Raw genomic sequence first — 11,831 nt, 5'->3', positions numbered from 1 at the left:
GTCCTTACAGTGAATCTTTACAGCATCGATGTTTTCCTTTGTAGGCTACTCCCACGCGCTCGCTTTGTAGTGGTCCCTCCAATCAGATGTCCCGCTCGCGCCGTCGTACGATGCTCTCGCGCGTTCTTGTTGTCATCATTTCCCAGCTCAGTATCAAACCCCCACCAGCAGCAGCAGCAGCACCTCTGACGTCTCGGGGAGGAAGAAGGGTGCGCGTGTTGACTGTCCTCGCGGGCTCTCGCGTCTACGCAGTCGGAAACATCCTCTTCCTAAAAAAAAAAAAAAAAACGATGTTCCGAGTCGCAGCGACGAGGAGGAGCGGTTCCGCCGGAGGAGCGCGGTGCCATGCCAGTTTCACGCAGCCACCGCCGCCCGGCCTCTTCGTCCTCTGATCGGGCGGAGGCGTCACGCGCAGCCGAAACGCTCTTTACCGCTTCACATGAACATGTTTTGGGGGCGAATGCCGCAGCCGACGGGATTTGGACCAGCACCGGAGGCCAGCGACTTTTTCATAACGAATCACATTTAGTAGATTCGGGCACTTAACACGCATTAAAAAAGGTAAGTAGATACAATTACATCGGCTTCGGCTCGAGTGTTGGTGTAGCTGCATCCTGCTGGAGTTGCATGTTTTTGTCCAATTCCTGCTGATTTTCTCTGGTCATCAACACCTTGTTTATAGCTACCACCATGACCTCGATACGGAACTTGCCTCCATCTGGCTGACATAAGCAATGTTCCCAGTGGAAAGTGACTTTAGCGCCTTCTGTTTCCTCCCTCTGCTCCAGCCTCGGCCATGGGGGATGAGGGCAGCCTGTCCCGGCAGATCGGCAGCGTGGAGAGGAGCGTGGTGTTCCTCAGACAGGAGCACCTCACATTACTCCACGGCCTCCACCTGGAGATCCTCTCCCTGCAGAAACGATGCTCAGGTGAGGGATGCTGCTGCTGCTGCTCTTACTGTGTCTGCAGAGGAAGCCAATAAACAACCCCAAAATAATAACACTCCAATACACCCTTGAGTCAAGAGGAAGATATTTAAACCACTATTCCTCTGTACGATCAGATGCCACTACCATTTAATGGTTTGTAAATGCTTTTTGATATATAATTGGAAGTGTTTAAACGGCTCAGTTAAGTTAAAATCTGGAACCCAAATGTATTAAATTCACTATCATATAGGATGAAGAGAAGCAGCGAATCCTCACGTTTGAGAACAAGATAACGTTTGGTGTCTGTAATGACTATCATTTCAGAGCTAATGAGCTCCCGTTTAATTGAAGGATCCTTTTTGTCCTTTTTGCTGCTGTAATCAGTAAGAACCCCTCTCATTGACCCTCAAAGAGAAGAGTCACAGATATTTTTAATTACAGGCTCGGATAGAAGGCAGTTTTGTGGCTTTTTTTTTAATGAGTTTTTATTTTTTTTACACTTTCAGTTAATCCATCAAGCCTGCACCCAGATATGAGTCTATTCGGGAAGATACATCAGATGCTCCTTTTCGTTGTACCGCATTATCAATATTTAATTTGGGAAGGAACATGAGCTACTTTTGTGACTCCAGTTACAATCTGAAGTAGTTATTGTCATTTTCATCTCAGGTAGAGAAAACCTCCCCATGTGCATAACAGGCCTCATTGTTCATCGTGTGTGTGTGTGTGTGTGTGTGTGTGTGTGTGTGTGTGTGTGTGTGTGTGTGTGTGTGTGTGTGTGTGTGTGTGCCTGCATCATCAATCAATGTCAGACAATGACTACACGGTGATGTCATGCTACGATTCCTGTAGGGTGCATCATTTCCTGTTTCAAGCCTAATGGATATCCCGTTCATTTAATCAAGCAAGCAAGTGCATATGATCATGCACGCACACACACACATACACACACACACACATATACACACACACATACACATACACACACACACACACACACACACACATGCGTATTTGTATTAATATAATTGTGAGGATGTTATGTTTAATCTCATTAATTCCCTGGAGGCCTTCCTTACCCTTTAAGTATTAGTAAATACGAATATTTGACCTTGTAGGGCCCAGCTTTGTGTCCTCAGAGTGGAGGAGACACACACACACACTAATTGTCACACACACAATACTGTCATCCTCAGACCGAAGCATTCAAACGTATCATCTGTCATGGTTAATCCGGTGATTCCATATCTTCGCTAATCCATGTGAACAGGATTGTGGGGGACCAGTTGTGTAGAAAGCGACCCCCTCCGTCACGTCATTACTCCGCTGCGCGGTCACATCTGGTCATTGAAGCTGTGCGGTGTTGAGAGATGGACATGCGAATGCAAAGAGCAAATGGTCGCTTTTCAGATTATTTATCATGTTTTGTCCACGTGGAGTTAAAGTTATGTTTATAAACTCAGATTTCAGCTCCAAGAAAACAAGAAAAGTTTTCATTATGAAACATAATTGAATCATTAGATCTCTCCAGAGAGTTTATTGCATTGTTCTCTGTGGCAGAAAACAACCATATTCCTTCCACAGAACTTGCTGACAGTATAAATATTTGTCCTGCAGGTGCTGGAGTCACAAATCTGCTTTCCAGTTTTTATCTGTATATTTAATATAAAGTGGAAGATAAAAAAATAAGCTAAAGATATAATTAAACAGGAGAATAAAAATTACAGTGCCGTGCAAAATATTAATAAATAGTCCCAAATTTAATCATATTCTTTTTTTTAAAGATTTTTTCGTGGCATAGACGCCTTTTATTAGCAGTGGACAGATCGGAAGCATAGGAGAGAGAGGGGGTGTGACACGCAGCAAAGGACCTCTGGCCGGGATTTGAACCGGGGTCAGCTGCCTATGTGCGTACATTGCATGCGCTCTAACCACCCTTTAATCATATTCTCAATTAATATAAATTAATATATAATAAAATGCAGTGGCCAAAAGAAAATGTTTCAGTGGTAAATGGTCCTCATGCATATATGTCAGACATTCACGCACACATTCACTCACACACCGACGGCGGAGTCAACCACGCGACAGCCAGCGTGTCAGGAGCAATTAGGGTGAGGTGTCTTGCTCAGGGACACCAGGCACTCAGCTAGGAGGAGCCGGGGATCGAACCGGCAATCTTGCGGTTACCAGCCAACCCGCTCTACCTCCTGAGCTAAACCCCCAAAGTGCTTTTCAATCCAACAGTAGTATTTTAAATGAGACTCTGACAGAACCGAGCTGCAGTCGAACAGAGGAAGAGGTCAAATGAGGTCAAGGAAAGGTGAATAAGGAGAGAGGAAGCATCAAAGCACCATTCCTAGGCATTTAGAGAATTCGTCCAGGTCTCATCGTAGCTGCCCTTTAACACTTCCGAGTCGTTTGACTTTAGTTAGGAACCTTGAGTGCATGCACTTAAAGGGCAAACAATCTGCTGAATCTCTCAACTCCTCTTCTCACAGTTGGTTGCAGGCCGATGATAAACACCTAGTATTCAAGGAGCCAAGTGTGTTAAATATATACAGTATATGTATATATAAATACCTGTATATGATAGGACAATGCAGGTAGCAGGTGTGATAGGTGTTTACTGCCAGCTCGCTCATGTGCAGCCTGGAAGGATAGTTCAAGGTTGAGCTGACGATGTTACCGTTCACATCAACTCTTTGTGCTGCTGACCTTTATTATGGTCCTAAACTCTCATTCTCATCACAACACGCTTCTGTCTCCTTGAACAACGAGCTCCATCAATTTCTCTCTTGTGTTTTTGAAATTGGGGCTTTTCCTCCGACTTAATGTGTTTATTGTGTGTTATAGAAATTAGGTGTGTGTCTTTTCAAGATAAGCGTGCAACATTCAAGGTCGAGCCACAAAAAAAAACAGCAACCTTGAACGGCCGGTGAGGCTGGAGGAGATAAGCCTAATCTACAAAGCACTACACTCACTGGATGCTGCAACGTGCTGAGTTCCCTGTTTTCATTGTTTGACTGCTGTTTCATGAAAGAATTCCTCGTGCCGACTTCCCGAGGTGAAATTAGCTTCATGAGTAATTCTGTCGTGAATGAGGCTAATGGACCTCTCAAAGTCTCCCATAGTTTGCAATACTTAAACAGCAATCTGGTTCCCTCCTTCCCTACTATCTGTCTCTTCACCTCCTGCGTCTTCCTCTCTCCATGCCAGCTGCATGGGTGGGCGTGTTATGCTGACTGCAGAGGGAAGCAGAAAGGGTGTGACAGGGAGAGCAAGAGGAGAAGAAAGGCTACGGATATCACAGTCTATTTACAGTCTGCTTCATATTTTCAGTAAACGTCGCTAAGTCTAAAATGATGGCAACTAAACAATTTATATGATCATCTCCCTCGTCTGATTGAGCATATATCATTGCATATTTCTGGCTATGGGGACATTTGAAATAGGACAAATGTATTCCACATTAATCTTAAATTTGCTGGCGCCAGACAGTAGAGATTTGTAGAGATTTTCCCTGCGGTTCAGCTGTCCTGACCGACAATCAAAAAAAGGCTAGACACAGCCAGAAGTCTGACCCCAACAACCCTGTCAGGCAAAACCCATCCCTGCTAATAACTAGTGGCATACACCAGTCAGTTACATTATCTTCTCAAAAACATAAACCATCAGTTGCAATAATACGCTGAAATGAGACGTAATCCGTCCAGTATCTAAAAATGGCAGCGGGCCAGATATCATATCATGCAATATTTGGATAATCCTAATCATGTTGGTGGAGTATCTCATAGTAACGTCATACAGCTCTGTTACTACTTCCTGCAGCACTAAAGAAAAGTGCGTGTCAGCTGCTGACTTTTTTATTGACTTTTTTTTATGTGAATCTGTAGCTTTGGGTTGAAATGTGGAAATCTGCCATTGCACAGCGGAAAGAGTTATTCAGCTACATGAGGCATTGTGATGAATGCAGCTCTGCTTACATCGCTTCAATGTAATCTTGACATTTACCCGACTTTTGGGGGGTTGTAGTTGTTTGGTTTGCATTCCCTCTTAAAACAAACTGCCCAGCCAGTAGTTTCTTTTTTCATTTAAGTGAGTATTGATTTTGGTGAGGAATGCTAATAATGCTAATATGTCTTGTTGAGGTTGCAGTAAAGAGTTTTTCTCCAGACAAGTGACAAGTAATGGAACAGGACGTCGAGCTTTGTAAAGTTTCAGATTTAGCCTCATGAATTATGTACGAGCTCACCGAAAATGTGCTGGAGACTGCTTTGAGCATCTGTCGTATTAACCAGCAGCTGCAAGCAGAAAATGTCAGCGTGCAGCTTCTAATAAGACATTACAGCACCACTGAGCGTCTGTATTCAACCTCTAACAAGATAATTTCACGTGTTTATATATATATATACTCTATATGTCTCTTTAACGGCTCTTTCCTTTGGTTTTGTCTTTCTCTTGTGTTTTTTAGAGCTGACAAATGATCTGAAGGTGAAGCCTCCAGGCAGAAGCCAAATAGGTATGTAAAAAAAAAAGCAATCGGCTCACCGTCTCGTGTTTACATCTCCTTGAGCTGGTTTGCTACACTCAACCCCCAATCCACCATCACGCCTGCATCCCTCTCTGCCTTCCCCTGTCCTTCTCCACCCTCCCATCCCCCAGGGGATTGATCCCTGTCAGCCGTCCTCCTCCCTCTCCTCACCCACGCCTCCCTATCTCTTTCTCTATCCTCGTGCAAAGTGCATCAGTGTTCCCTTGATTTTTTTCTGCGTGACAAGAGTTGGTCGTATCTGTTAGGGCGCTCGCTGCGGAGATACTGACACAGCTGCAAAGACAGCATGCCTCAACATATTTGGCTCCTAGCTGACATTTGCAGGACGGTTGGTGGTTTCTGCATGCAGGGATGCAGAGACGGGCACCATTTTGTCACGGCGAATTAGAGACAGATTAGGGGAAGGGAGGTCAAAAGACTGTGCTTGGAGATGGTTGGGGGGGGGGGGGGGGGGGGGTAGTTGTGTTTGGCTGCATTACTCAGCCATTAGACCGTATCTCTTTTCTAGGTTATCCCCCGATCCATCAATACAGCACGGCACGCCGTTCTCCTCCCACCCTGACAAATTGATCCATCCTCTTTCTTTTTTCCTGCTCTCGATTTACCTCGTCGTCCCAGAGGGGGTGTCCACTTACAAGACTTGGAACAAGAGAGATGGAGAGCTAAGGAAAGGGAGAGAGGTGATGAGAGGTAGCAAAGAGGGCGATTAAGGGAAAAGACAAGGCAGCAGGATGCAGGCAGCTGCAGATTTGTAGGAGGAGGAGGAGGAGGAGGAGGAGGGGAGTATGGAAGGATATAAGGATCACATTAGGTACTGTAGTCTATAGTTAGCATATGAGCTCAACCAGGGTGTGGTGATTTGCAACAGAAAACCTGAGACCGAACGGTCCTCAGAGGATCCATCCTGGAAGACGGAGAGAGGAAGAGAGGATCGGTGATAGTGCTGAGATACTAGAGAAAGAGAATCACGGATGAAAACTTTGTAGGATGAAAGGAAGTCATACAGACAAGAGGAAAATGTACATAAAGCAATAAGATGTAGCAGACAATATATGACATTTGGAGCATTGATGTCGCAGCAAACAACAATTTCCTATGAGAAGATGTAGAGGAGTAATGTTTACCGAACGTATTTAAGGAGCTTCTCCTCCCTTTGTCGATTTTAGTTCATGCTCACACATAACACCTTTATCCTCTAACCCAAAGCGTTTAACAACGTATCAAGTACCCTATTACATTTAAGCCTAGTGTGGATTCCAGGCTTTGCAGTTTCTCTTCCAGGTCTCACCAAACCTATTTGGGATTCTCCTACCCTGCAAACCGGACTTATGTCTCTGGGCAGAGGCATCAGTGTCGGCCTCTGTGGATGTAATCACCTCTGGCCAGCTTTGTCAGCCCAGAGGTGGCTGCACTGGCTTTTCATCCATGCCTCCCTCCTCTCTGGGGAATTTTACTTTTATTACTTTTAATTTTTAATCTAAGATGGTATCTAGTCTCATATCACAATATCAATATATTGCAGCGCCCTATATGTGTCAGTAGGCTATACATTGAAAGTCAGTTATATATGGATTCTCTGCAGTCATTTAACATCTGTATTTCTGTTCCATCTCTGTGTCAGCGTTACAAGAGGAGGAGGAGCTCCTGGAGGCCCGCTGTTGGGATGTGGAGGGCCGTCTGGCCGAGCAGGAGTGCACCCTTGGAGAGCTTCGTATGGAGCTGAGTCACAAAGGGGCTTTGGTGGGAGCCCTCAGAGCCAATCTCAAGGAAAAGGAGCGCCATTTCCTGGAGGAGCTCAAACGCCGCAGCCACTGTTCCACCATCCTTAACACGGAGCTGCAGAAACAAACGGAGGCAGCGGCATACCTCTCCTTCCAGCTGCATGCTGCCAGGCAGAAGCTGCACCACCAGCGGATGCAGCAGCGGCAGGGACTTCTCGCCCGGGCCAACAGTCAGGGGGCCCAGTACTGTGCCGAGCAGTACTCCCTTTCTCCGCAGATGCCGTCGGGAGCCTCCCCTTGCTCTCCTGTGGTTAAACCCAAGCGTAAGAGTACCAGGGCGTCTTCGAGAGTGGAGCGTGCCCGGGAGTGCGTGCCCATAGAGAAAGTGATGGGCCCTGCAGAGCCCACAGCGATGCCGGACCCTGCGCTCTTCCTCCACCCTCGCCGGCACAGAGCTCGCTCCAGGAACACTGTGGCACAAAGACAGCCTCCGCTGGGCCTGGAGCAGCAGGATGAAGAGGAAGGAGGTGGAGAGGGGCCGGTGGAGCCCCAGGGCGAAGCTGCCAGACTGGTGTCCTCGTCCACAGTGCCCCCTGCTGCTGAGGCGAAGGCAGATTAGTGACTACTATGACCTGCACTTTTAACTGCAGTTTGATCACTGTATCATTACCTTCTGTCAGACTGTTAAAGCTGTTAACTGGTTTTCTGCACCTTGACTGAGTTGATACCGGGCCTGGTTTTAGACATTAAATGATATTACACTTATCGTAGACACTTTTTTAATTTGGACTTTGATATAATCTCAAATAACTTGCAAAGCTCAGTCAAATAATGTTAGATGAATTATCTGTTTACACTTGTGTCACATGCTAAATATGCTGCGAGGCCCCTTTTTGAGCCTATGGTCTAAAACTGCTCTGTATGAAAAACATATTTTATAATTTGGTCCTATAAAATTACAATTGAAATATGGTGATGTGAATGGTAGCAGCCATTTTTAGGTGGACTACCAGCCGATGCGTTGTGTAGCCCAACCAAGTGTGAGCTTTCAAGGCCAGCCATAAATCAACTATATGACCAAAGGTCTGAGTCACAGCTGAAAATATCTTAAGCGGTACACGTGTCTGCATCCGTCAAAAACTGTTGATTGGAAGGAGGTGTGTTCCCCTTACTTTTAAATACAAAAGAATATCGATTACAAACAATAGCTTCTAATAACTACATTGTTTGTCTGATTTTTAGTCCTTGATTGCATATCACACTTAAGTTCTATTCATTAAACATTATATATGTATCTTGGCGCAGTATTCTTTTAAGGCGAAACGTATCTCAAAATACCATTTTAAATGAAATATTGTTGCGGTGCAGAAATGTGCTGGCCTACACATCATATTCCACAGACTTAAAACTTCTTGTTTTGCAAAAATCACATCATCATCAATTTAATATTTTAGAATAATGATGTTAAAATTATCATTTTTTTAATATCGTAAATCATATCACAATTGCATTATCAGTCAAAATACATGCAATTAGATATTTTTCCTAAATCATTCAACTTCAGCTGTAGCCATAATGGATTACCGATTCATTCATTGATTAATACATTTAAATTGAATTTAAAAAGACAATGCACACCATAGTGCATATCACACAGAACACTTGGACACAAACCATCAAAAATAAAAATTCATACCACATGTTTATATAAAAAATTAAACCTCTATGATGCCAACACACACATTTTGTGATCATCTTCTGACAAAGAGAAATAACTTTCTTCAAATGTTCAAATGTTTTGTTAATTTGTTTTATCAGTGTGTCTTTGGTGGTGGAAACATCAGACAACAGCAGTTTTGCCAACAATCAAACTTTATATTTTCAATATAAACCAAAAGATACACATTGAGGCACATGAGTGCTACAGTCCCTTTGTAAAACAAAAACAGGTGTTTATGTTCTGAGTCATTGGACTGTATGTTTCACAACCAGGTGTGGTTTGTGTACTAAACACACACACACACACACACACACACAAGATTACTACGTCAACATGGTATATTCAATTGTTGTGTTGGGGTTTCTATTCACCTCAGGAAACGTGGACAAACAAGCACATCACCGGAGGTTTTTCTGTGTTTTCCACTGAAGTCTGAATGATTTGGTCTGTTAAAAGTAGTTGTCAAAATGCAAGACACCTCTTGTCATACTGTAAATGACAAGAGGGCGGATGGATCTCAGCAGAGAGCTGTGTGTGTGTGTTATCAAAACACATGCACATGGTGGCCCCTAGCGGAACAAGGAGCAAATGGCAACTTGGGAAAGAAAGCAGGATAAGAAAGATTTTAAGTCGATTTTAACGTAGGACATACGGTTTATGTTATTGCTTCGTAGTTGTCCATTCAGTACCCTACTGTAATTACTGCCTTATAATAGAGGAGCTGTGGACAGAAGAAATGCAGCGCAGAGAAGCAGGACAAAGTGTGGAAACTTCACATATATAAGTACTAAAGTATTGCTTAGTGCTTTTGTTCCAGAAACACTTTTATAAGACTCTTTGGAATTTGCATATTAAGGTTCACCATATGTGATATGGCACCTCAGTTATTTTTTTGATCCAAAGTTGAGTCACAGTTGATTTCTACTTGACTTTCTACTTGACCATGACTTAACTGAGCGTCAGTTTATTTGAGGCAAGCCTTCCTGTAAGACTGGATTTTAGTTGTGATGAGTTGCTGTGAGGCTTTTTCTCGCCTTCTGCAGCGACCGATTAGACGTTTAGCATTATGTTGTAGCAGTATATCCTCAATAAAGCAATATATCAATATATTTATATATTATTAATAGGTCACGTTTAAGCCGCTTTAAGGACACTTGAGGTGTTAAAAGAGATTTTATGATAGTTTAAACTTTGTATTTTGTAATTGTTGCACTCAGTGTGTTTTGCTTAATATTTCTTCTGATTTGTCTTATGGATTGTTTACGTTGATTGTCACTGAATCTTTACAGGATTAATTAGCTCGTTACCGTTTATAGGAGGCACATCCTAGCGAGGAATCGATGCTGCACAGGAAGCAGCACCAAGCAACCAGGCATGTGATTATGCCGCATGACATTGTCTGGATAAAAAACAACTAAACCTGTGTTTTTGGCAAAAATGCAAATGTGACAAGGTTTTTTATCCGCCTCTCAGCTGGTAAGCCATTAGCATGACTGTGCACTATTCTCCCTCAAGTTTTATGAGACCGCTGGGGATGAAACTACAAAACTGTCTGGTTTCAAACCTTTATTACCCAACAGTAATCCTGATCATAGACTGTTATAGACTCCATGACTTCATCACTCCACATGCCATCCAAATGAAGCAGCAGGTAGATTAAACTCTCACTCACCCCTCATAATAATAAGTTAACATCCTACATACCACAACTCGCATTTTACATGATCTATGCTTTGGTAGTAAATGTAACAAATCGTCAAACTACTGGCCGATATATATTCGGCTACAGAGACCGTTGACTTGTTTGTCTGCTTTGAGGGAAAATGCTAATGAGCCAAAGAGGCCCACCACTAAAATTAACATGAAGACGAATGGTGCGATGCCTTAATGATGATGTCTTTTCACGAATATCTCAGCTCAAAAGGGTGAAATCTCCACCACCTGATTTGCTTTTTGTACTTTTCAGAGCAAACCACACTTCATCTCGCAACATAGCAAGAAAGTAGTTAACTTAATCACACCCGCATAGAATGTCTTCCATCTTTGTAAACGCCTTTATAATAACCCAAATCCTCATAGTATGATGATAACAAATGTCAGCAGCTTCTCGTCCAGGTCTCGTCCTTGTGGTCAAACCTGGTTGAGGTTGAATCTGTTTATTATGCATCTTAGAGAAACATGTCGGTGGACAACGTAAGAGACGTCGCGTTCGACATGTTTTGTTCTCTCTAGCAATAATGCGGTGTGGTACCTGACGTGGAGATGTTGCTCCGGATTGTTGCATAAACTGTTGACTGATTACCGCATATACTGTGTTAGCTTATAGTGATCTAATGTACACATAATTGGAATAAAAAGGATTGTCTATTCTGCTGCCTGCTCATTATTGTTGCTTTAAAGTTGACCAGAGAAACCCTGATTGGAAAGAAGCAGAGAGTGAATTTGCAGCAAATTCAATTATTAAGGTTAATGTGGTTTGAGTCTATAATATCACCTTGGTTTAGTTTTTGACAACATAAGATTGTTAAAAAATGAAGGTGCTTACACTTGTTCAGTTTGTAAAAATACATTTTGATTATGAATGGCAATTGGTGGAGGTAGAAGCAGAGTTACAAATGAGATTATATATATATATATATATATATATATATATATATATATAAGAATTTAATGGCAGTTCGATTCCCGGGTCCCTTCTGTGTGGAGTTTGCATGTTCTCCCCGTGTAAGCGTGGGTTCTCTCCGGGTTCGGGATAGGTTCATTGATGACTCTAAATGTCCCGTAGGTGTGAATGTGAGTGTGAATGGTTGTTTGTCTCTACATGTCGGCCCTGTGATAGACTGGCGACCTGTCCAGGGTGAACCCTGCCTTCGCCCAATGACAGCTGGGATCGGCTCCAGCCCCCC

General features: G+C 43.3%; 1 protein-coding gene across 1 annotated transcript; it reads left to right on the top strand.

The window, feature by feature from the left end:
• The first annotated feature begins 148 nt into the window (after positions 1–148).
• Positions 149–11,295, top strand: ccdc92ba (coiled-coil domain containing 92Ba). The gene is made up of 4 exons (XM_084020292.1): positions 149–561; positions 789–929; positions 5,404–5,451; positions 7,106–11,295. Exons 2-4 carry the CDS (start codon positions 797–799, stop codon positions 7,822–7,824), a joined length of 900 nt encoding a protein of 299 aa, XP_083876418.1. The 5' UTR covers positions 149–561; positions 789–796; the 3' UTR covers positions 7,825–11,295.
• The last annotated feature ends 536 nt before the right edge of the window (positions 11,296–11,831 follow it).

The sequence above is a fragment of the Eutrigla gurnardus genome, assembly GCF_963514095.1.
Source record: "Eutrigla gurnardus genome assembly, chromosome: 10".
Classification (NCBI taxonomy): Eukaryota; Metazoa; Chordata; class Actinopteri; order Perciformes; family Triglidae; genus Eutrigla; species Eutrigla gurnardus.
Note: the sequence above shows the minus strand (reverse complement) of the source record. Positions and strands in the feature narration are given on the sequence as shown.